The sequence below is a fragment of the Diadema antillarum genome, unplaced genomic scaffold (genome assembly GCF_040938485.1).
Source record: "Diadema antillarum isolate AM-2024a unplaced genomic scaffold, OU_Dant_1.0 seq00000867_RagTag, whole genome shotgun sequence".
Taxonomy (NCBI): domain Eukaryota; kingdom Metazoa; phylum Echinodermata; class Echinoidea; order Diadematoida; family Diadematidae; genus Diadema; species Diadema antillarum.
Window position 1 is genome coordinate 90287 of NW_027271735.1, and position 27480 is coordinate 117766.

The 27480-nt window shown below is 38.3% G+C and overlaps 2 protein-coding genes and 1 non-coding gene across 3 annotated transcripts; all 3 read left to right on the plus strand.

Annotated features, from left to right (window-relative positions):
- The first annotated feature begins 275 nt into the window (after positions 1-275).
- On the plus strand, positions 276-2545 carry LOC139740615 (uncharacterized). Its single transcript, XM_071651199.1, has one exon. It carries the CDS (start codon positions 414-416, stop codon positions 1422-1424), a length of 1011 nt encoding a protein of 336 aa, XP_071507300.1. The 5' UTR covers positions 276-413; the 3' UTR covers positions 1425-2545.
- Positions 2546-11365: 8820 nt separating this feature from the next.
- Positions 11366-15109, plus strand: LOC139740610 (sigma non-opioid intracellular receptor 1-like). The gene is made up of 4 exons (XM_071651196.1): positions 11366-11489; positions 12673-12873; positions 13965-14057; positions 14892-15109. Exons 1-4 carry the CDS (start codon positions 11366-11368, stop codon positions 15107-15109), a joined length of 636 nt encoding a protein of 211 aa, XP_071507297.1.
- Positions 15110-26235: 11126 nt separating this feature from the next.
- Positions 26236-26376, plus strand: LOC139740618 (U4 spliceosomal RNA). The gene has a single exon (XR_011711569.1). It is a non-coding gene; the product is annotated as a U4 spliceosomal RNA (small nuclear RNA).
- The last annotated feature ends 1104 nt before the right edge of the window (positions 26377-27480 follow it).

Here is a 27480-nt window from a genome sequence, read left to right on the forward strand (position 1 = left end):
CGCGCTAACACTATAGTTGCATGGTTTTGAACGCAGTGCTGCCTGACACGCCCTTATACATGTATTACAAAAGCGTCCCGATGTGCCGTGGTCACATGCTGGACAAGAAAACAGGAAAAGAGATCGAAAGTAAAGAGAGAAATGCTACATTGTTGCTGCGGTTGGCATCGGGTAAACAACCCACTCTGCTTACTCACATGTTCCAGTTGCTATATAGTCTGGTATGTGTGGTATGCTTGCCAAAAATATGAGACAATATAACCGAAACCTGAATGACGTTGTATGTATAGGATCTAAAAATCTACGAGACATCCAATATCTGGCGCTTTTGAAGTCGCTTTTAGCTAGGGTGCCCTCGTAATCAAGAATCAGTCGTGTTTGGAGCTTCGTACCAGAGGTGAGAAATACAAACAATGGCGTCTTATGTAGGACTGAATGTTGGAGGCAGAATTTACGAGACATCCGAAATGACTCTCACCAGTCAACCTGAAAGTTTCTTCACCTTGCTATTGAGTGGCAACCCTACCAGTGCCATCAGAGATGAACGGGGGAACTACAGAATTGATCGTGACGGTGACATATTCCGATACATTCTCAATTACCTGCGTGATAACAAGCTCATTCTACCAGAAGGTTTCAATGAGCTCGCCTTACTCGAGCGCGAAGCAGATTTCTACCAGCTCCCATCACTCAAAACGGACATCCAGGCCTTGAGAGTGGTAAAGCGCAGTGACCCTATTTCTTTAAACGTTTCTGGAACGACTTACACAACAACAAGGGAAGTTCTTTCCCATGAGCCCAAGTCAGTTTTCCAACAGATTCTGGATTACCAGGCCACTCCAGTGAACGGTCAATACTTAATACCAGGTGACGGAGAACTCTTCAACCACATATTGGAATATCTCCGGTTTGGAGCTCTCGTTCCATATACCTCTTCGAATGGATGGGAGTCGCTAAAAAATGAAGCAAGATTTCTGAAGCTTGAGGTTCTTCTGGCGCACATCGCAGTCCGTCAGATGTTAGCATCAGATGAAACACCCATTAAGGGACTGGCAATGTTTGCCAGACGGGACGATTTCGTGTTGTACGCAAGGTATCGATCAATTTTGAGGAGTTTAGCTACAAAGCTAACGAAAAATCCGTTTCCAGAGAGGGTCATCTATCGATACAACTGCAGAATTCCTATTTTCGTCATGGTAATTTCTCTGGACAGGTCTCGGGCAGGAGAACCTGTTTCTACACCGGCAACCGAGGCGGATCCTAGTCACATCAGCCGATACCCTGCAAACAGAGAAGACATGGTCGCACTCCTCTCTGTTCTCGTTGGCATGGAAACCCATCGAAAAGTTTTCCCTTCCTCGTACCTTGGGTTGTTTTGCATTCCAAGCGACATAGTTAGTAGTTTGCTTAAGGAGATATTTTAAGCTTTGGCTGTAGTACTTAGCAGTAGTATCTTCATCCACATGCATACTGTTTAATACTGTGATGGAGTGATGTACTTGAGGTTTGATGAGTACATTCTATAACCAAATTCTACAAGTATTATACTCCACTTGGCGCCAGCTATTATTGTCAGCATTTTATAACGTTTAATTTCTCAAAAGGATTGGTGACTAGAAGTGCTTCATGGCGAAGTGTATATAGGGCGATGTGAGTCAAAAAATCCACAATTTAGAGGGTAGAGTGAACAGGGATAATTATAATGTCCGCCCATGTCTGATTAAAGCAACTTGGGAAGAGTTCATATAGCACTAGTTGTCGATCATTTTTACAAAGAAAACAAGTTGCGTTTGTGCGCCAGGGATTTTGACAAAAGTTCTGAGTGGATATTAATGTCCTAAACAACACGATTGTTATTATGATTGTTATTATGATTGTTTTCGTTTTAAATCAGCGAGAGCACAGTGTTATCGTCGTAGTACGTCTGAATCTATCACAGCACTTGTGGGTGGAGAATGGTGTCTAACTAGATTTCGGTAAATGTATCATAGGAATGCTACGAACAGAAAAACAAATGTTGTTAAAATTTCTAATCATCCATTTTCACGCTCCTCTGCCACCACCGTCTATTTCTTCTTCACTTTCCTATTCTTCTAATTCTTTATTTGCTATTTCATGTACACGTTTCTGTCTGATATTATTTCTTATTTCCAGTGTACATACCTTTTTTCTGTGTTGTAAACGTAAGGCCAAAACAGTGGTGTCTGATGTAAATAAAAAAATCATGTTAAAGTTGTTGATGTTGAAGGGCAGAATAGTTTAATGTGAGATTCTGATACTATGTCATGTACGTACTGTAGATATGCTGAGTATAGGGTGAATAAGTTCTAATAACATGTAAATATTGCTGATAGATTTACTTTTTGCCATCTTTCTCCTTTCTATGTGTGATAATACATAGTTTTTGTTTTGTCTCCGCCTCGAATTGACGTCGGAGGAATTATGTTTTCGGGCTGTTTCTGTCCGTAATCAATTTTTGTAAACAACGTTACTAAAAAACTTGTCAAGGTATCCTAATGAAACTTATCATGTATAATTATGTATGAGCGGGTGAAGTTGTGCCTATCAACCTTTGGGTGTACATACTCATGGTCAAAGGTCAAGGTCAAATGCTCTAAATTTCACTATTTCCCATAATGCAGGGAGGTGAGACTAAACCTAATCTATGCAATGTTTGAAGGTATTTTCTTGAAACTTATCTAGTGTATGCACGTCATGTGCTACCCAATAGAGAGAGTTTCGGGCTATGATGTCAAAGTTCAATATTGAACTTATTGTATGTTAAAATTTGAATTTTTCCTCATAACATCTCGGAAATGATTCAAGGTATGGAAATGACTACATATGCATGTACTGACTGGCAGTGATTATCTTGGGGATTTGGGGGTCATGGGTCAAAGTTTAAGGACATCTCCTCAGAATTTCACTATTCCCCTCATTGAATATCAATGCAATGCCGGCAGGATTTTTCTTGAAACTTCGTGTATACAAGTATTACCCAATAGAGATTGGCTGCACGAGGTAGAGAGGTTTTTCGATCGTCGTTTCGTCATTTTTCGCTGATGAAGACAGTTTTGTGCTTCGAAGATTGCTTCCTGAAGTTGAATCGCGCCTGGACCTCAGAGCTTTTCTCTCACGCGATAATTAGCGAATTTGATGATGACGTCCCTTGGCTGCGATTTCCTTTCGTTCGAGGCCGAGGTGGCGGCAGACGCCGACTGTTCAAAAGAAGGGGTCCTAATCGAAGAGAACGGTCGATGTCATCGTCATGTAGTTCGATTCGATCCGAGCCAACCATGGCCAACCCCCTGGCATATTGGTTTGATGATGAAGTCGGTGCTTCCGTCTTTCTTCTCCTGTTTCCCCAGCAAAGATGAGGCAGTTTCTCCTTAAATATTGTTCTGCCGCACCCATGGTGGTTTCGAAAATCACGCACGGCCGCTTCCATGCCAGGGACGCTATTTTCTTTTCTCCCCCCTTTTTTTTCGCGGCTTTCAATGTCGAATTCCAGGGATTGATGAACTTCCTCACATAACATGGCAGCCTGGATCCTCATTTTAAGCAGCCTATGTTTTAAGGCATTGACGAGCTCTGTGACAAAATCCGAGTCAGATAGCAGGTTTTCCACTGCAGCTTGAATAGTTTCAGTCAGCTCGACATCATCATCTACATTAACAGCAGGGTCACCATATAATGCTGTTTCTTCACTGCTGAACACGGGCTATTGCTTTTGTCATCGTTTGTTCGGGTGCTGTTCATTATTCCGAACGTTCGTTAATCCAAAACACACAAATTCCCTATACCTAGAGGTTCGTTAATCCGAAAATGAAAAAGGGTTCGTTAATCCGAACATTTGCCGCGTTATTCCGAAGGTTCGCTGTTTCGAAGGTTCGTTATTCCGAAAATGAAACAGGGTTCGTTATTCCGAAGGTTCGTTGATCCGAAGTGATGTAGGCTCCGTAACGAACCTTCGAAACAACGACCTTTGTTTCATTTTCGGATTAACGAACCTTCGGATTAACGAACCTTTGGAATAACGACCTTTGTTTCATTTACGGATTAACGAACCTTCGGATTAACGAACCTTCGGATTAACGAACCTTTGGAATAACGAATCATCAGAATAACGAACCTTCGGAATGACGACCCTTCGGAGCAAAGAACCTTCGGAATAACGAGCTGTAACCGTTTGTTCGTATTAGTGGCCCGCTTTGGTCAGTCGTTTGCAAGCAGTATTTGTATATAAGGTACCAGTAGATTGCTGGTCTATATATGTTCGGCAGAGCAATACTTCACACACGTTTATACATTACGGCGGCTAGATCAAATAATTAGTGTATGTGAATGTCCATTTTCTTTGTTACTCTTATTGAATTGTTCGAAACTCACAAGACTGGTTTAAAATTATGTTGACGAATATACCCCAAAGTTCTGATGCATTTGATGTTGGTTGGAATAGCCGCTTAAGGTGTGACATCATGCAGATAGCACTCAAAGAGGCATACTTTGAGGTAATACATTGGTATACTGTAGTCTGGAGAGCATCATGATTTTATTTTTCTTCATGTTATAGCACTATAGTGAATTTGTGCTACAGGCCATATAATTATACTAATATTGAGAAGTACAAAAATGGTATATTGAAAAATAATAGAATGTGTGTCGGATGTTGGGCGATGATATGACCACAATAAATGATAGTATTTTATATCTTACAGATGCCCCAAAACACTCTGAAAATAAATAGCAATCTCATGATATTTTCAGACAGTCCGATTCAAATGACGTTTCCTCACAGGACTATAGTTTGAAACTATTGGAGTTATTGAAGACTATATAATTTTACAGGGATTGTACTCCTTTGAAAGTGATGTCCTTCAGGGTGATATTGAAAGATTACCTATAGTGCTGATATAAGCATGCAAAATTTTCAGCAGATTTAGATGTTTTAATGATAAACTGATATGCTTAATTGTATCATGGAATAGACACAGCTTCTTGACATCGGCTAACCAATAAACGGTAAAAGTGACATGAAGTATACATACAGAAAGTGAAGGAAACTTGTGCACGTACATGAGCATGCTAGTAATGTTGTTCTCAGAATATTCCAAGGCCTTAGTCCAGGGGCCTGTTTCATAAAACTTTTCATCAATGACAAGTAGATGTGACAAGCTACAGAAACCTCCCAGCTGATTGGCTGAGAACAAATTTGTCATAGAAATGTGGCAGTTGTCACTGATCACAAGTTCTGTTAAAAGGGCTGGCCCCTGGAAGTTTGCTTCACTTCTCTTTCACTTTATATGATCATTTTGGTTTAGAGTGTACAACCCATTTATATCAGTGATTATGCGTAAACAAAAGCTACAAACAATGGAAACATGCTATAACAAGTTTAGTTCATTGGGACAATACACATTGCTCTTTTATATACAGTTTCTTTTTCTATTGAGGCATAGCAAAACAAAACATTATAATAGATAAAGAGCTGAAAAGAGAGCATTTATCTTGTTTTTGTACAGTTTTGTTTTATCAGAGTTCTAATAGCGAGGTTCAACTGTTTATTCCCAGACTATTGATTAAATTTATATATAACAAGATATCAGTCTAGTTGTGAAATTTCTGGTTATTTTCTTCTGAAATTAGCATTTGTGTTAGTGTAAACCGTATTGTGTTACCAATCTTCTCTGTATGCATTATTCGAAAAGTAATTCGCTTGACTAACAAACTAAGTACTGTTTTCATTTGTTTAATGCTGTATCATATCTGCCATATAGTTGTCAGCTAATGTTACTTATGTGATAAGTACTTGTTTGTGGAAACTTTGTTCTCTAATAAAACAAATAGCAAAAATGCCACATTTCCATCGTTTTATGTCTAACACGTTTCATTGTTGCTTGATTACTACTTTATGAAGAGATCTGTTCCAAAATAATATTATGCTAAATCTGCTGTGGTTAGTTGTCAGAAATGAAGTTGTTTTAATATCTGTATATAATATATAACAAAATATTATGGTTAATGTAAGTTTGAAGTAAAATATCTTGCCGGATGTTGCACGAAACTCCAAAACTTTGAAGCTGCATTTAAGAAAGATATAGGGGCTTTCCATTATAATTATTACTTCTTTTTTTTATTCCTCAACACGAAGTGGTGCCGGAGGCATTATGTTTTCGGGTTGTCGGTCCGTCCGTACGTCCGTATGTACGTCCGTACGTCCGTCCGCATTCGTTTACGCGATAACTTGAGTAATATTGACTGGAATTTTACCAAACTTGGTCCAAGTATAAAGTATGATGGGGCAATTACTTGGTTAGATTTTGGGTGAAATCGGCTGAAGGTCAAAGGTCAAGGTCAAATCGTGAAATTGTATCTGTTTACACGATAACTCAAAACTGGATAAAGCAAATTTCACCAAACTTTGTTCAAGGAATATGTATGGTGGCACAATTGATTAATTTTTGAGTGAAATCGGACAGAGGTCAAAGGTCAAAGATCAAGGTCAAATCCTAAAATTTATCTTTTTACATGATAACTCAAAACTGGATGAAGCAGCTTTCACCAAACTTGGTCCAAGGATGATGTATGATACGGCAATTAGTTGAGTAGATTTGAGTGACATTGGCAAGAGGTCAAAGGTCAAAAGGTCAAGGTCAAATGCTAAAAATGTTGCTATTCCCCCATACCCATGCAATGCCCGAAGGTATTTTCTTGAAACTTAGTGTAGACATGTACTACTGCATAAAAATTCTCCAGAGAGAGTTTCATGTCATAAGGTTAAAGGTCAAAAGGTCAAAGATTAGGTGAAAATGTTACAATTTCACTTTTCTCACATTAATGGTTCAATGTATCTTCATGGAACTTGGTACATACACATGTGCTGACTGGCAGGGATTAGCTAGGGAATTTAGGGGTCATGGGTCAATAGTCAGGGGGTCAAAGGTCAAGGTCAACTCGTCAAAATTTTACTATTTCCTTTTTATATACTAGTATATACAATGCTTGAATTATTACTTTTAAGACTTAATATACATGTATTGCCTAATGGAGATTCTCTTGGAAATTTCCTGCCAGAAGGTTTATGGTCAAAGGTGAAGGGTCAAGGGCAGGTTTAAATGCAAAAAAAAAAATCTATTTTATACTGTAATTACACTCTTTCTTTATACCTTGAAAATTACTCAATGCATAAACTTAGTCAGTCAGAAGTCAAGTAAAAATCCTCAATTCCCCACATGTAGGTATACCTGCACTCTTTAGAGGCATACAATCGTGGCGAGTGGTTTGTGCGGCACGGAGACGAACGCAACACGCTGCCTGCCCCATTCTGTATCAATTAATGTAGTGACCCCGAATGTGAATAGTGCTGGCTCAATGGGTCAGCGAACAACACTATAGACTACAAAAGCTCTGTGCTACAAATCTCCTAACCCAAAATGGCCGTCCGAGCGAGCCACGAAAGCTTCCGAATGGACGCACACTCTCAGTGCGCATGCGCATTCAGAGAGGCCAAAAGAGCCACTCATCTTCTGGCATCTCTCCTCCAATCACCGCAGCTCGCGGTCACAATGTTTGTGTATGATGCGTACACACACACGCACACACACACACACACGTGTCTCAGTGGCAGCATTGTCCCACACGTTTATGGATATAGCGCCGAGTCTGGCATTGCGCAATTGCATGCGCAAACTTCGGTCGTTCGGAGTTTACGTACCATAGGACGACGATCGTATGCCTTTAATAGACAATTAAGCAAACGTAGTTCAAGGAAAGTGAACATTCAAGATATTTCTGACAAACCTGTCATTTCGAAAATTTTGCCAGTTATGTGAAACTGTTATCTCACGTTGTGAAGACATTATACTATACACCTTTTGGGAAAATCATGCATTATGGCGGAGGCATCAGTCGCCATAGCGACATTTATTCAAGTGGCCCTAGCAATGTACCATTCGGATTTATCACCTTTTGAAACCAAACAGATTGATCCCGTGTTTACACTATTATAGTTTCATTGAGTTTTGTTTTAACATCTTGGAAAAAAATCGTACATTGTCATTTAGGTCTATACAGTGTACCAGCATGCATACACGAACACACTTGGTAACACACACATCAAAGGACAGAGATAGACACATAAAGGCACAAACAAACACACAAACACAAGCACACACACATGCAGGCACGCACACCAGCATGGACACATCCACATTCAGGCGTACAAACATACACAAATTCAAATGGGAGATCAGATTACATACAAAGCTGGACATTAAATGCAGGGGAATGGATTGACCACCTTTTGGGATAAAGTTCATCTCACACCATTTCTTTTAATGCTTTCCTGAATGATTGAAACTTCTTTATGATGCCAGCATGCACGCAAGTCTGCATGTTAAGTAGAAACCAAATGGGTAGATGGTCTGTTCAAATCCTCTTCTCATCATATTCTATTGTTTTACCCCCCCCCCCCCCATAAGTCAGAATTTCTCTGATATGTCACAGCTATTTCTTTTGTCCCGGCAGATTCTATACTTAGGCAAAGTTGAGTGCATCTTTCTAAATGGCTTACTAGAGTAGGCCTAGTTGGTGGCAGAATAAGATTCGTGGCAGTGCCATACAAGCAACAAATAATTTAGATGTTCAGCATGTCCATTAATCGGCACAAAAACAATTTCCATGATACACAGGACAATAATGCTTACAAATGAAAAGTAAAACAAAACGTGTTGAGATACAGGAAAGATAATTATGTATCCTCAACATGTTAATTTGTGCAGTGGTTACCACTTCACGTCACACATGGAATTAATACTTGTATAACTTTCAAAAGCTTATTCAAAAAATAACATGAATAAAATGTGCATCCAAATGGCGTATACAAGTTACTGAATTTACGAGGGAGAAAGAAACGCTGCGATATAGGCTGCGTGCACATAAAATAATGTCCCCATTATAAAGTCATAATTTTATATAGTAATAATGAGACAGAGGGATATTTGTAAAAGTGTACACATGCAGTAACATGCTATGCTCATAAAAAATATGTCCCCTTAATGCTTACAAACATGGTAATGAGACATAAGAAGGACATGTCCACGCCTTTACACATGATAAGTGCCGTACCTGCACATAACCTCCTCATGTTACAAACAATATGGTGATGAGACATAGAGGGACGTATGCCCCATGGTACAATGTGTAATAATAGTAATAATGAGACAGAGGGACATGTGAAGTATACATGCAGTAATGTAATGAACTGCACAAAAAAATGTCCCTCTAATGTTGCGAACATGACTTGAGGTTATGTAATACATCAATCTGTCCTGTATTCGCGATAATACTCTTATCCGTGAAGCGCAGCTTCAAAATCCTGCCTGAAGTCATTCTAATATTCATAACCGAGACGTAGGGAAAATAAACAGTCAAGCAAATTTAAGCACATTAACAGGTTGTACAACGTATATAGGACCTATATTTGCATTCTAACAATATTTCCGTAAACCTGCTTTAGTCCATCCTCTCAGGTTGAAACCATGACAACAAGCGCAAAAGTATTGTCATTTGCCAAACACATATAAAGTGAAGAGGTATAATAGATCTCACACATTGGTCAGGGAATAAATTGATCGCAGTCTACGTTCCAGTCATCTACGTATCAGGGGACATTTCGTGAAGCGTTTCGCCAGATATACTGTATATATGTATATATATATATATATATATATATATATATATATATATATATATATATATATTTATATATTGTTAGTCTCTAACAAGCAGTTATAAGCTACGAAAATACTTGCGTCGTGATCGGCTGAGAACAATTATTTTAACGGTCATAGAAATGTGGCAGTTGTCCCTATATAGCAAGTTACATGAAACGGGAGCGTGAAATCCCCTATGGGATCAAATCAGACAGTCCAAGTCGGTCAGAACATCCAGGACAAAATTTCACTTGCAAATCTCCTTCATATCTGGCCCATATAGTGACTTATTGATCAGTGATTTATGAAATTCTGAGATTAGTAACATGAAAATAATAATACGTCGGAAGTTCTGGTTGGATATTAATGTACATTTGCTTTTCTATTGTAAGATTAGCAAAAATGGAGTAACAAATAGAGTAGATAATTTTGAACATAAAAGATGCAGTTTGTTGAGTGTTACGATAGACGTGTGTCACACGAAGTGTTGAGTTGATATGAGTATCCGTGTTGACCAGATAGTGGGAACCCGTACAAATACAGCTGAAAGGATTTCTTTTGTAATGGGAAATCATATTAGTGTTTGATAGATTAACAGCTATAATTCCCCGACTATAGGAAATGTGGAGAATGAGTGAATTATAAAGAAGAAAAACTAAGTGTGTGAGGTTGCAAGAGATAATCTATTTTTAAGTTTATAGAGAATACCGACGACTCTGGATATCGAAGAAACATTTTTTTAATATGTTTCCAATTTAAGATTCCTATCCAAATATTAAAACCTTTTAAAGTTTAAACTAGTTAAGTGCGGAACATTGTATTTGAACATTGTGATCAAGAGTATAATAGGCCTACATTTCAAGCGCACCGCACTGCGTGCAGTACAGCTGACGAAACGGAAAGAGAGCGGTGCCAGGATGACGTCGAAGATTGAAGATGAACGCATTTGAATAATGTGCTGCCATCTACTGTTCAATGACAGAGTACTCGAGTAGTGAGACCACTCACAGAACTCTGTGTAGGGTTCTGTGAGACTAGGGACACCTCACAGCACCTCAAGGAACTCTTTTCTGTGGGTCACCTCCGTCTCTGGTGAGAGACCACAGAATGAGACCCACGGTGAGACCATCAGCCTCCGATGGCACCGTGCTGCCATCGATTAAGCCTTTTACGCAGGGCAATATTTTAATAATATCGAATGATAAATGAAAATCTCTTCTATCTGAATAGAATATGAATAAGTAAAAAAATATATTTCATGGTAATTATTGAGTAGCTACGAGAACAACTTCTATCTTTTAAGTTATTCTGCTAATTGAAATAAATTAAAAGTCTAAGGAATCACCTGATTCGTCGCATGCAACCATAGAGCTGCATTATGCATACAACCAACACGTGTGATTGCAGCTATGGGTTTTGATCGTACGATATCGCGATTGGTACGGATACTAGTATACGAACATTAATAGACAAGGGCACCGGCAATTTAGGATGAAGAAGGCATCTTGATCGCGAGACTGATAGTCCTGTTTCGCCGCAGTATTTCCCCACCTGTTGCTCTCATGCTCTACAGCAAAATCCTCCCAGTGTCTGTAGCATTTATTGGTTTCCCCTCTGAGACCTGAGAAAGAATCAAGGCTTCCAAAATCAAGATGCCGAAATCGTTGTGGCTTGCTGTGTTGGCCGTCGCCGTTTATGGAATCCACCTGTGGTTGGTGCGGAAATCATACTTGTTTGACGATCAAACTATCGCCAGAATCGCAGAGAAATATGTCGGTATGTTTTCTGATGACACGATGTGCTTCTTTTGATCTCATCTCATCGTGCTGAAGTTCAGGAATGATAGTAAATAAATTCATATTCACGACATACTTTCTTAATTCGGCGTAGGCCTAACCGCACCTGCCCTGGCCTGCCCTGCCCTGCCCGCTATGCGCTCGGTACCGCGCCAGTGGGTACGGCGACCCCAACAGCGGGGCGCCGTCCAAGTGTAACCAGGGAGGTCCCTGGACTGGTGCGTGTATATAAGTGCGGTTTGGTAATACACCCATGTCAAATGTTAGCATCTAGACCCGCCTTTATCTCCATGGACCAGTGATCACCAAATTGCGCCTTTAATTCTTACAGGAAACACTTACCAAATATTATAGGCCAATATGGCAAAAATAAATTATTTTTTATCACATTCCTATATTTGAGTCAAATTCATGAAATTGCATTGTGGTTTGCAGGAAGTGTGGATATCAACATCCTGACATTGACTTCATGTCTTTCGAATTCCTACAAAGAAAAGAAACAGCTCGCCTCGGGAGCAATTACGGCCTGCTTGTATCGCCCAAACAATTACTTAGTACTAGTATATGATGTATCTGTCCAGTGGTTTTTCCAAAATCAACATGTTGAATTTTTATGCATGATCAAGATTGGATATAAATTGATTTGGTTTCACAGTGATAAGACTGAGTGATGTGCTAAGTCTCAAGTTGCTTTGAACAGAACTTCCTGTTCTACTTCATCACGGATTTGTTCATGCACAAGTTCACTGTCATGTCATGAAATGAAGAGTTTGTTCGCAAAAACCGATAAGTCCATTTTTGAAGATTTTGAAGTACGGTCTCTGTCATAAAGTATGAAGTAATACCTTTTGAATGATATATTGGTCACTACATATAAAGGTACCGATACATTTGTGAAGTTATGGTCAAAAGAAGCAAAAATTTTCTTATTGTTCTCTTTATTTTTCTTGACCTTTAATCGAAAATATCTCCATTTGGCAAATATGGACTTATCGGTTTTTGCGAACAAACTCTTCGAATATATATTTTGCTTATTTTTTTAAAATTTTGTTTGTACTTGTTTGTTTGTTTGTTTGGGGGGCCATGGGGGCTCCTACAATGTAGCTTGTCTGTAGTTTTCCACATTGTCATGATTAACCTTTTCTGGTCTTTCAACCTGCTAGGCCTGCCACACCAAGATGCCTTTGACAAAGTAGGTGAGGTCCTGAGGTCCAGGTATCAAGGTCACATTCTCCCCAAGGAACGGGAGGAGTGGATCTTTGTCAATGCCGGTGGCTGGATGGGGGCGATGTGCTTACTTCACGCCTCACTCACAGAGTACATCCTCTTCTTTGGTACAGCAGTGGACACTGGTGGACATTCTGGTAGATATCTTCTAGACGTTTTCAGAAATGATGTAGCCGGGGCGGATCCAGGAATTCTGTAAAGAGGGGGCGCCTTTACAAAATTAGAGGGGGGCATTTTTTTTAATCTTTTTCTTTTTTTTTAAACAAAACATGCAAGCTGTAAAGGGGGTGGCACCCATGTGCAGTGTCATGTACTTTTGTAAATAATCTGCCACAAATTTAGTGAGGGTAATCTTTTGAACAGCAGGACTTCCTATACAATTTTGCAAGTTTTTCGCAATCAGGGAGTACGGCAATGGATGGAGAAGAGTATATATGCGTGCACATTGCATTCATGTTGGGATCAGAGCATGTTTTAGAATTTGCAAAGCACGACAGATTCTTGAAATTCATTAAAACTAAAACCCCACAAGATAATAATGGTGTATACAATGTGTAATCAGAAAAAAAAGACCTTGTGAGATATGAGAGTGTGGTGTGTAAGAAAATTTAAGAGCAGACTACATGTACCACTCCATGTCAATATTAACTGCATCTGAGTAATCAAAACTTTGAACCAAGTGGTATAAATTTCAGCAAAATCATATGTAAATATGAAGAGTATGGAATTTGACAGTTGTGCATTATCACCAAATGGTGATACTGGATGCAACAATAGTGATTATGTGAAACACTGGTTTGTAGTATACATGTAAAAGAGTCATGGTTTAGGTGTAGAATTTAGGAAAGTTTCAACAGCTTTCCTGTGAAAGCCCACTAGATATCATGCCCAGTGTACGTCAAGTCTACCGAGCACAGCAATTTATCTTAGACAGAATGCTGAAATCTGCAGTTTGCATATACATTGTAAGTGTTTATATACTTGTTCTCTTTTTCATAGACAGGGAGACTGTGATAAACTGATATTCTAATAGAGCTGTTGTTATCACTTTAGGAGTCTTTGACTGACAGGAACCTTTTAAAAGACTGAAAGAGGAGTAACATTTGTCATCAATTATATTGTCACATGTAAAACCAGGATGGCTATGAGTTACAGTAGGAAGAAGATACATTCTTTTAGATAATGAACTGACTTGTAATTGGATTTTTGTCACTCGTTATATTCATAGGTAGATACTGGGCAAATGTTTCAGACACCATCATGACAGGTTCATTCCGTCAGTGGAAGGAGGGAACCACGGAGAGCCAGATGTATGGACCAGGTGAGCTACTTACACTGGTTCCATGAAATTTGCTCCTGCAACAGTTGCTCCCATGAAATACATGTATACCCATGCTACTTGTATGAAGCCAAACACAAAACCTACCTACAAACATAGCCCTAACCCTGTTCCTAATCCTCACGTCAAACTAAACCCAAATCCCTGTCACAACCCTAACCCTAACTTGCTTGGAGAAAATAAGACTGGAGCAAGTGTTGCAGGAGCAAATGCCATGTCACCACTTACTGTACACGCCATATATTTCGCGAATCGGGAATTCCCAACGATTTCGCAAGTGGTTAAATTCGCGATCATGGAGTCCTGTACTGTACAGAGGAATGTACATGCGTATGTAACATTCGCATCGGGATCAGAGTCATTATTTTCGTGTGTCTTTAATTATGCAAATAGCACCCGACTCGCGGAATTCGCGAAAAATAAAAACTTCAATAAATATTCGATGTATACAGTACATTAAACATAAGTGGGAAACAGAAAGGCACCATTAGCGAACATCTTTGTGTCTGCTGTGCTCATATCTGAGGAGATACAAAGAGTTGTGCAGTCACGAGCCTCACTCCAAATATCCATTCATGTCTGTGATTTCATGGTAAGGACAAATTTTGGGAAATGCCAGGAAAGAAATGCTGTCAAATTTTATTTCCCTTTTCAGAGGCATTTAGAGGTTTCTCTATAAATTGATTGTAGTATTAAAAATGTAAGAAGCAAATGTTTTCAATTCTTTTGAGTAATATTCCATTTCTAGTGCCATTGTTTGTGTATTCCTGTGATATTCCTCCCATACACGTACCCCTTTATTCCTTCGTGTTGCAGGAGACACTCTACTCCATGCTTGGGGTGAGGCCACATCAGTGCAGTGGACAGCTGGTACTTGGATGGTGGAATACGGGCGGGGCTTCATCCCCTCCACCGTCCCCTTTGCAGTCTCGGACACCATATTCAGCACTCAGGACTTCTACACCCTCTACCGCGTCCTCAGGATATATGGCATTGCTCTGATGCAAGAATTATCTGCTGCTTTAGTGGTTTGACGATGCCTCCTCCCCACAAGAGTTTTACCCTTGGCCCATATTCATTTGCAAGAGTTAATTGCATAGTCAACTCTGCATAAGTAGTATAAAATATGCTATATTTGTACTGGAGGGAAAAAATGGATTGGAGGAGAAATAAGAATGACATAGAAAGGCAAAATATGACCTGTATGATATAATCAACAACACACCCTTTCAATATGTTGTTCCTAGAATTAACTTGAACTCGGGCAAAGTTGTGACCTGTGTAGCTTCAATTTATGCAGAGTTGACTATGCTTTAGGTTTCTAAGAGGAAAGTCTTGGCTGGACTCCAATTGATTTTTTTTTTTTCATATCTGATTTGAAGCATTTGTAGTTTTCACGTTAACATTACATCTTTGCTATGTGGGAGAAACACGAAACGTATTATTAACCACGTCATATTGTAATCAGGTCACTTCATGTGTGATGAGATGGAATCTGCCTTTGCTATCTGAATATCATTGCATTTCCAGTGGCGGATCCAGGGGGAGCGCACCGGGTGCCTGCCACCTTTATTGTTTGTTAAAACAAAAGAAATAAAAAGAAAATATGGGGGAGGGGTGCGTGCGCCCCCCTTTAATTTTGTAAAGACGCCTCCTCTTTACGGAATTCCTGGATCCGCCCCTCATTTCAGTACCATGTGTAATACAAACTGCCAGTTGTGTACATAAAAGGTGTTCAGTGTGATATGAACAACAGATAGAACTGTATCCAACGACTGTGAGGTGGGACACAAGCCCCAATCAACAAATTGAGGTCTGCTTGGGAAACTGGGGGCACAGTTTTGAATATGAGATCATGCACTGCACCTCTTTGAACTTCAAGAATGATATTCTGAAATCCTAAGTTTCTTCCGAAGTCTGTTCCTAACTTTTTTCCTAATTTTAGGAAGAAACATATGAAGATATGCAAATGAGGATGAGATATGCAAATTACTGACTCAGGAAGAAGTTGGTATTCTAGAATGTACTTTAAGAAAAGAATTTTAGGAATATATTTAGGAAAGCTCCACCCTTGTCCTAAGCACATTGTTACGATACAGCAAGCTACAAACATTGTGATTGGCGCATGTCATTCACTGCGGGCAACATGTACATCGTACTTTAATGCGCAAAATGGGCATGAGAAAGGGGACATGCCACACACATGGTATTTAACCCTATGTCATAAGAAATGCGATTGTCATACGTAACTTGGTTCCTTATGATATGGCATTTCGTATTGGCTTTTGTGAAAGGAGGTGGGCGGGGATAAGGATGGCCTAATTTGTCTTGCATCGAGAAGTTCCTAGGAAGAAATTTCAATTTCAGAAAACCAATTCTGTCTGTCCTAGGCACTTCCTAATTTTCTGGCTTAGGAAGAAATGTCGGAAAATTTTCAGAATATCACCCCAAATCTGTTCCTGGAATGCACCCATAATGATATGCTTTTCTGGTAGAAAGGTGCAAAATTTTCCCTACCTCTTCAGTAGCCCTGGTTCCAGTTGATGGTATTGAAAATTGGTGCTGCTAGAAAATTAATCAGTGCCTTAATATGCATCTTGCTGTGAGATCAGGCTTTGAAATTCTTCATGTCACATTCAAGAGCAGCTGCAAAACTCTCAGTATTCATTATATTCTCAATACCTCTGCAATATCAAAATTGAATGAAATGTGTCACTTTTTTGTTTTTGTGGGTTTTTTATTTCAATATCATGAATACAATTGTATTTTTATTGATGAAACATGTGCGGCAGTAAAACAGACTGAAAGTGTGTTTTGTGTTATAATGGAAAGATACGATTTGATCAGATAGACTAGATATTTAGTCTTGTACCTCATTTATTTAGTCTTGATTACCTCATTTGGTTTCTAACTAGGAAATTGATTTGGAAGTTGTGTGGGGATTTTCAGGTTAGATATATTATCATAACACATTTTGTGACTGATATTTCTCCAGAGTTTTGTGCAAAGTCTTGACATGTTGAAAGCTACTATAGACTATATCATCGCATGTCAAATTGTCCTAGAGGCCTAGGGATATCCTAGGGATATAGCAAGAACAATTTTTTTTTTTTAAATAACAGAGTTATTAGGCAGTCTCAATTTGTATGCATGTGTTTTTATATTTGATTGGAACACATGTACCATGCCTGCAGTGAAGTGCATTTTCAGCTTTGAGTTACTACAAATACTACTTCCAGACAACTGCTTAGAAATACATGTAGATACCCAAATAGACTAAAATTATTGTATAGCATGATTCATTAACGTAAACAATAACAATTGAAAATGGCCATTAACAAACACATATCTGCATGCTTCAAAATGCTGTGATATTTGGCTTAGCCTGTGTGACATGTATTGGGTTATCATCAGTCATTTAATCTATCCCAGTATTTTGTGGTTGAGGATCAGGATCTGTATGGTTTTCTATTAGCTGGTTACCATTTCACTGCTTGTATTTCGTGTCATTTTCAGATCATTTCTATTTCTGGGGATTAATGATGCCACATGACTTCCATGTGATATCCAACATCCAAGTTGTCAGGGTCCGAGTCGGTTGATGGCGTTGGTGGTTGAGTTGTTATGCCTCTTCTTGAGATTTTGTTTGGGGAGTTAGGTCTGTGGTGAGACTGTGGGGCATGTTGCTGACCAACAAGCAGAAATTCTTTAAAAAAGTCACACGAAAGTTAGATAGTTCAGGGGAAGACGCCTAGTTTTCACTTTACCATTTTCTGGTGCTACAGCATCTCATACAATTGTATGCTCTCATCTCATCTTTCTGGGTTTGGACAACACAGAACGCATCTTCCCAATGCCCATATATTTTTCCAGGGCCACTTGCTGGAGCTAAATTTGCCACCAGAAGTCTGTTGCGTGGGGACGGTATTGAGCTGTGAACTTTCTGATCATAGAGCTGTTTGTTCCACTTTGTTTGCATCTGTCTCCTGCTCTCACCATTTTGCAATGTACTACTAGTTGTTTTTAGGGGCATTTTTGTTGTTCGTTGTTCTCCAACCCAAAGACAAGGTCAACAGAGAGGCAGAGTGTTTGTCTATACAGAAGCAGAAGTGTTTAGTATCCTGTGGCAGAATGTTGACAGCAGTTGTAAGCATGGACAACTTATTTTACATGTTATTTCCAGTGGAAGTTCCCCATCTCGGTTGCTATCCGAAGCATCAAAAATTTTTTTTTTTAATATTATGTCTATTCTTTCGATCTTTCAATTTCGGTTGGGATGGCATGGTGTCATTTGTGAATGGGCAATTGCACTACGCTGGCAGAACCGGGCAAAGAACATGTATTCAGATTCCTGTCCATAATGGATTTTTTTTTTTCAGTAGTCTGAATTTAAGGACGTAATCATTGCATAGCTTGTCAAACATGGTTTTCCCTGCTCTTGTTTGTCATTGGATAAGCTTGGGCAAGTCTGATAAAACGATCAACAATTATCAAAAAATACTCGTAGTATCCTAGGTGCTTCTCTCAAGATAAAGGAAATCTAGTGACACAAGTTTGAATGGTTGTACCATGGTAATTGAGTTTAGTGGTGCCTGCCTGTTACAGGTGGGCTTCTTGTCTTTTGGGGCAAGTACACATATGTATGCAGGTGGTATACTTTTCTACATCTCGCTGCACGTACATGTATGGCCAAGAGAATCAGTCTCTGAAGAGCCGCAGAGCTTGTTCAGCCTCCTGGTTCCCTATTTCATAATGCAGTTAACATAGTACCAGGCTGTGATAGACCCTTGGTAGCCGTAGAAGCATTCAGTGTCAAGTTTTCAGAGCTTTCCAGGGTAGAACTGTGGAGATGTATCCATAGGAATATCGCATTGATGATGCCCTCCACAAGCTCCCTCCCTGCCAGTGTGAGCCTTCACCTGTCCAGCATATAACTACCTCATGAGACTTGTATAGGTGATTCTGTCCCTGTTCCCTGATTCCCTAATTTGGTCCAAGATCTTGAAGTCCTTCTTCGTTAGAATAGTCAGGACAGATAGTGGGACTTTGTCTTACCTTTACTTCATCACCTGAGGAGATGCTTCTAGTGTCTGGACAATTCCAAGGAGCTGCGCCTTGGCTACCTTGTGGAGCCGTTGGTTACGGTTGCTAGGGTCTGATGCCATTTTAAGGTGTTGGTAGCTGATGCGTGATTTGGGCTGCTCTGTGGCTACAGAATCAAGTCCATAATAATGCTATGTCGCATAGGGTCTTTAACCTGTTTATCAAAGGCTAGTCCCGAGAATACTCAAGCAGGTGTCTATGGGAAATGCATGTTGTAGCAAGATCAGCCTGCCCTCAGTGGGTTAAAGCGATCTGTTTGCCCCATGTGACATCCTGGCAGTGTCGCCAAATGTTACACCCATCCCTGAGTGGCTTGGATTTTCTAAGAAACTATAGACTGAAGAACAGATCAGGAGAGATGGTACATGTATGCAGATTGTGTGGCGAAGTCTTGTATGACATTGCCGTCACTCTGCCTACAAGTCTTTCCTTCCAAGACTCTTCCACTTTCGTGTTAGTGGTGAGAGAATAACTATAAGACTTATTAGCTTTCCTTCTGAAGTGGTATGTGCATCCCCCCCCCCACCCCCACCTCCACACACACAAAGTAATATGCACTGTATTATATATACACTGTATTTATTACTCAGTTTAAAAAGGGGGTGGGGAGTAAGGAGCGTAATTTCCGTAGGGTCTCCCATTTGTAGCCCTGTTCCTGTTTCCTATTAATACAGGTAGCTCTTGACTACATGCATACCTGCGTCATTTCCTGTAGGCGTATGCAACATTCAATATAAACTGAAATTGTAATTATCAGTATTATACTGGTACAGCTGTAGTTTACTGTTAGTACACAAATTTGATTATATGTGTCAACTGTAAAGTACTTTTAACGTACAGTAATTATTTTCATAATAACTTGTGGCCAGTTGTCAAACTATTCGTTTTCTATGGTATACCAATGTGCAATTTCCCCTTCACCGTAATGCATTCTTTTTGTTCCACATGTGATACTAGTGTGTATATATTCAGCTGGAAACTATATCTTGGAGTTATGAACAACCAGACACTTTTATTCATGTAACCTGTAACAGCATTTTACACATTGAGGAAAGAATTGTTTTGTTCCCTTCACTTTGGGGAAAAAAAAAAGTTAAAAGGCGATTTGGAGTTGAAGAAATTTGTGAGGGAGCATAAACCCACCTATTTCAGGTATTTTCCTCAAAAATGGTGATGGATTGGCTATCACTCTATTATATGTGGAGTATTTAAAAAACAACAACAAAGTGTTCAGGGTCATTTGGCCTACTGTAAAAGCTCAGGGACTGTTTAGTCAGTACACACTTGATTTAGTAAGGGCTGTCTGCTGGTAGTGAAGGTAAGAATACAAACCCCATGATGCGTGATTTTTGTCTTTCTTTTAGAAAAAATGAGTTTTATACTGGAAAAACTACCACTATGTCATAACCAGCATACATTAATACACTGACAGTGTACAGCTGTAATATCATGTTGTATTTTGTATGAGTGGAATATGTCACATTGAATTCTGCAAAGAGGAAGATGCTAATTTCTGAAGACACTTATTTTATCCATAGAGAGAGATTATGATTGCATCAGTGGTGTAGGAAAACCCCGCTACAGTATGTCCCCCACCAAAAAGTAAAAGATAAAAATAGATAAATAAGATAAAAAATGAACAAATATATAAATACATAAATAAATAGGACAAAAAATGAATAAATATATAAATACATAAATAAATTAATTAGTTGATTATTAAATAGATAGGAAAATTAATAAATAAGTGGATAATTAAGAATTAAATTGGATTTCCGCATTTATAACTTTCAATATGATTAAACTATCTGATAGAACATCAGGGTCTAGAAAAAGTAAGACTTCTTCCTTACAGTTTGCAGAAAACCTCATTCAATTAGTTTAAGTGGTCACAGAGAAATTTAGATTGCTGTCAAGCACAACATTGGTTTGTTTCTTCCAAGTTAAACACTTGGATGCTCTTGGAGCTGCATATTATGTGTGAACACAATGGACAGAACTTAGAGGGAAGGGATTCTTGACGTGCTCTACAAAGATCCTCATTTCTCCTTGACCACAGAAATAAATGGGATGGGGTTTTCTGTAGGATGTGGATAATAACTTAAAGTTTCCTACTCTGAAATTGTATTTGGATTGACTCACGACTGTATTTTCAAAGTTATTATATGCAGAGGGTCCCATTGTAATTGTTTTTGGGGATGTACGGTATAGCAATTTTTCCTTGGTATAACTGATATGTGTACCTCGTTTTATACGTACGAAAAAATAGAGGCCACCTAGATACAGTGCTGTATAATTAGGACTAGCAAATTTTCCTCATTAAAAGCGGTACTCATTGTAAGTGTGCTTGTTATAACAGGATTCTTTATCACTGTCGTGCACCCTTTTAAGGTAGAGTGTGTGTGTGCACATGGCACTTTCAGACTCTAATTATGCATTTAATGTATTTATATGTCTTTAGGGAAATGCAGTGCAATTTTCTATAATGTGATGTACCAGGATGCTGTGTTTCATACTAACAGGAACCAAGTGATTATAGAAAAAAATAAAATTGAAGAAATTATTCTCTTTTAATGTTGCGTTGCGTGTACTTCTTCAGACTTTGGAATGGGATGAGATGTGTGAAATGTTGAAGAAAAATACAGCTGTGTGTGCTCAGTGGCATTAGTCTCAACCATTTATTTGATGTGACAAACCAAATTGAAATTTCTCGTCAACAATTGAGCAAGGACAACTCTTTTAATTGAAAGTCACATGCTGCATTTTACTACACGTACCCTACAATGATTATGTAAATGGAATTCCCACATGATGACACATTTACGGTATTTGATTTCATTTTCATGTCCAAAAGGAAAACTGGGTGGAGATTTGTGTGTTGATCAGTGGAAGATTTGTTATGTATGAATATATACATAAGAATTAAAAAGATATTACAACTGTATCATATTGTATGTGTATATAATATTTTAATATATACATGATTATGCACATATATGTGTGAATACATCATACATAAATTATGTACAATGTAATATAATGTAAATATATAATATAATATGATATATATATATACACACTCTCTTTTGTCATATCAAAATTTTATTACAGCTGAACTAGTTAGCTTCAATAAAAGATTATGTTTATGAAATATGTATATATGCAGGGCTCCACACTAACTTTTTTGTTTGGTGGCCCGATGGGGCCACCAAAATCCTCAATTTCAAATTTGTGGTGGCCCCAGAGAAACAATTGGTGGCCCAAAAGAAAAACCCAATAAAAAACATTAAAAGTTCTGTTTTTTTAATGAGTCAGATATTTAAGTTTTATCATAGTAAGACTTGGAAGTTGGACATATCTACTCATGAATAAACCTCAACAAACTCGCAACACTTACTCTCAGGCACTCATTCAGTCCTTTTCATCCATGCTTTAAACAAATTTGACTGCTAAAAAGTTACAAATTTATTGACATACAAGTACTTTTCAAAAATATTTGGTGGCCAGAGGCGGGCCACCGAATTTGCCCTTTTTTGAAATTTGGTGGCCCGACTTTCATTTTTGGTGGCCCCGGGCCACCGGGCCACCGGGCCACGGTTAGTGTCGAGCCCTGATATATGACTGTATGTAACCAGCTCATATGATGAGACCTTTACTGTACATGTACATGTTATTTGATTTCATGTCCAAAAAAGAAAAATGGGTGGAGATTTGTGTGTTAATCAGTGGAAGACTTGTTATGTATGAATATACATAAAAATCAAAAAGATAATACATTTGTATATATATGTATACATATATATATATATATATATATATATATATATATATATATATCATATGATTATCTACATCTAATTTGATATAATGTTATATTATGTAGTATAATAATTATGAAATGATTTATAAGTGAATTATAATCGTCATACAGATGACTCCAGTCAGTGTCCATTATTACAAAGTCATCTTCGGGATTGGACCGGCAGTTTTCTTATGTTATATCAAAATTATGTTACCGCTGGACTAGTGAGCTTCAGTAAAAGATCATGTAGATATTATATCATATAAATTTATGAAATATATATAAGTATATAATATATAACTATATGAACCAGTTTTGGGAGACATGGTTAAAATTACTTTACAAAGAAGATGCACGACGTTAGGGAGACAATTTGTGTCTGCCTAAGGCTGATTCACTTAAAACATATTCCATGTATAACATGCATAATGCATGCAGATACAATGTATTTTAAGATCAATTAAGATAGATCACCACATTCATAATCATGTAACAGGAAAATTATTGAAAAAATGAAACCATCTAGATTTGTCTACTTTCAGTTAAAAAAATAAACAGCGCGTATTACAGAAGATTTTAGTTTGTTTCAGTTGTGATAGGGGTTGGTGGGACTGGGACATTTTTATGTCACATTATACGATCCAAAATGACAGTTAATTTCTTGAGGGAAAGAAAACCCCCAATATGTCGTCATGCAGCATTGAGTGAATTCGGAAGTATATTGTGGGGGGCGTTGTGGCATAGTGGATAAGACTCCCGACTTCCGATCGGAGGACCCGAGTTCGAATCCCGCCCAGTGCTTACGTCCTTGGACAAGATGTTTTACCCACCGATATCCCTCTCGACCCAGGTGTATAAATGGGTACCCGGCAACGCTAGGGTAATGATAATAGCAGGGCCCTCTGGTAGAGCAGTGGCAACACTGAAGAGGCTACATACCCTGGGTAAATAAGACATATTATTATTGTATTGTGGGAGAACATATCTCTGAAGTTTGAAGAGAATGGGACAACCCGTTCAAAGCTATGTATTCTATCACAACTATACCTGAAATAAAGCTATGTGGTCCTCCATTTATTTACACATACACTTCATGAAAATACATGATGCAAAATAATTTATGTAACAGGATTAATCAAATGATGGTCATGTGTCATGACGCAATCAAAATGTCAGTAGGCCTGCCATAACCGAATCGTTAATCGTTATATTACGAAGGTTCGTTAATCAGAAAATGAAAAGAAGATGCTGACTAACGAACCTTAAGTCGGGGTTACGAATCTCATTTCGTTTTCGGATTGACCAGCCTACGGGATAACAAACCTTTCCTCATTTCGAAATAACAGACCTCTCGGAATAACTGACCTTATTTCATTTTAGGAATTACGAACTTTCGGAACGAAACCGTAGATTTCATTTTCGAATGAACGATCCTTTAGGATAACGAACCTTCGGAATAACGAATTGAAACCATTAGACAGTGGTAAAATCTTCGGGCAATTCTTGAAGAGAATGCGTACGTAGTCAAATAAAGGGCATCAGACAACCTATTGGGCTCTTTACTGCGTGATGATAGTATACATGTACTTTATCTCAGCAATAGCAAATTGAAAATTGAAATATGTATTTTCGTTCGTTCTTTCACTTCGTTTGTTTCTTTGATTGTTTATTCTTGTTTCTTGACTTGTATAATTTCGGGGGGGGGGGGGCGAAGAAGAAACTGTGCAGATAATGATTCGTAACCATCAAAGACCTTGTGCGCAGCAGGTGGAATATTTTGTGATGAATGAGCCAATAAACATAATTAAAGTAAATTAAAGCGAGACAAGACATGTACCATGTGTGCTATTGAAACTGTGGTGGTGAGACAGAAGAGTTAAAGGTCTTCCTTTGGGAGCAGTGATTTTAAAGATGTTCAAGATGTCACATTATGCCAATCTGTTTTAGGTTAGTTGTATAACAAAACATCCTAACATATTTCTTATAAAGAAAGAATTGCAATAAAGCCTAAAACATAAGGAGATATCTTTATTTTTCTCATTAAACCATGACTGTATAGACGGTTTAGACACAATCTTATTATAATCTATTGTTCACATATTTAACATTTAACAATATCTAACATTGATTGTACTGATTAACTATATTTACACTAATTGTTTCTATCCCTCACTCACATTTATTTTGAACCACAAAAGCTGGATTTTTGTTTCGTCTGTGAATTGTAAATTGTGCCTTTAAGATCTTATACGACACAAGTTGAGCATCAAAAGGTGATCAACTGCAAGGCATGGAGTATACTCTACCGTATGCCCCCCCCCCCCAAAAAAAAAGATACAACGGGACCCTCCGAGATAATATCTTCAAAAATAGTGAATCAATCCAAATACAAATTCAATCCACATCTATACAGAAAACCCAATTCGATTTGCTTCAGTGGTCAAAGAGAAATGAGGAATTTTGAAGAGGATGTCAAGAATCTCTCCCCCCTCCAAGTTCTGTCTATAATTGTATTCACACACAAAAGCATCGAAGTGCTAAACTTGGAATAATCAGACTTATAACATGCTTTCCAACAGTCCACATTTCTCTGCGACCGATAAACCAAATTGAATGGGGTTTTCTGCAAAATAGAGCTAAGGCGTTGTATTTTAAGACCCTGAAGTAGCATTTAGACAGTTTAATCATTTGGGGTGCATCAATGCAAAAGTTTGATTGTATTTTTTTTTTCGGGGGGGGGGGGGACATACTGTACTGCAGGGAAGAGTCTCTTAGTTGAAACAGGGAATCTATACCCTGCAAGACTCGCTTTATGCAGAGTGATGAAGAGACTCTCAAGGTACCATGCAGGTATAGAGTCTAAAGGGAATAAATAGACTGCGAGCTAGTAAGAGCACCTTCATAAAGTGAATTGCAATGGAAAACGCAGCGCCCTCATACGGTGCTCTCGAGATATGAATTATCATGAAAATAAATATTCATTGCCAAGTTCATCGATTCTTGATTTCGTTTGTATTATGATAATCGGAAGAACGGTCCCGACCAGCTTTTGACATTTCCTGTAGTTTTCTCGATGATGACATAGAAAAAAAACCCGCAATATTTTAAGAATATGTATAGTAATAATAATAAATATAAGAAAAAACAAATGCTTGTGGAAATGATGTAAAAATTATGCTTGCTGACATAAGATCTAACCAATGCCATATGCTTATAATGGAACATATATAAACATGAACATCCACACAATTGATCATCTTTGCGCAGAGGCAGTATCGTAGCCGATGAGGTTAATCCGAGGCGCGATTATTGCTAGTTGAAAACTTATCCCAATACCCCGCTCAGTCCGCGTGAAATACCAACGACTGCAGCAATTTTTCCAGATCTCCAAGGAGGTCGACATAATTAAACAAAGAAAGATTCAATCTGAGTACCTGAGGCATGCATGCATTCGATTTTAGCTCTTCCTGAATGGCTTATAGTTCCTGTTGTGTGTGTTTGTGTGTGTGTGTGTGTGTTTGTGTGTGTGTGTAATAATAATAATAATAATAATGATAATAATAATAATAATATTGAAAATAATAATAATAATAATGATAATAATATTGATAATAATAATAATGATAATGATAATAATAAAAAAATAATAATATTGATAATAATAATAATGATACTAATAATATTGATAATGATAATAATAACAATCATCATCATCATAATCATTAAAATGAAAACATTGAAAGGGCTTAACATTTTCTGGTGCCACTTCGAGGTTAATCAAATGGAAAAAAAAAGTTTTCACACTTTTGAATTTGTATGCCATTTCCCAACTAAAATCTGCTGACAAGCTTCATTCCTCTTTCAACATCGGCTGCTGACAAGCAAAGATGAACGACGAAATAAAAATGCAATAATGTTTTCTGGGGAAAAAATTGGGGCATATTTTACAGTGGTAAGACCCTAATCTGGAAAAAAAGAAGGGGGCACCCCAGGTGCTGTAGACCTGTGCGTGTGTGTGTGTGTGTGTGTGTGTGTGTGTGTGTATGTGTGTGTATTACGTGTGTAAGGTGTGTGTAAGGTGTGTGTAAGGCTGTGTGGAACGTGTGTGAGAGTGCTACAATAATTTGTGCATGTGTCAAAAACGGAGAGACATGTTACTCCTGTAACAAACTTTTCCAGATCCTGAAGTTCTCACATTTCTGATATATTACATTATACTGAAAGTCACGAATCTCCGTCATGTGATGTTTCTACCAAATTATCTTAATCAACATTTAACTCTCAGCCTCTTATTAAGAAGGCAACCACTACAGTATACAGAATCTCAGGGGCGGAATACGGAATTCCGTAAAGGGGAGGCACCTTTACAAAATTAAAGGGAGGGCGCGCACCCCCCCCCCATTTTTTTCTTTTCATTTTATTTTGTTTTAACAAAAAAAAAAAAAATGAAAGAGGGCACGCCCCTCTGGATCCGACACTAAATCTGGCAAAGATCAAACA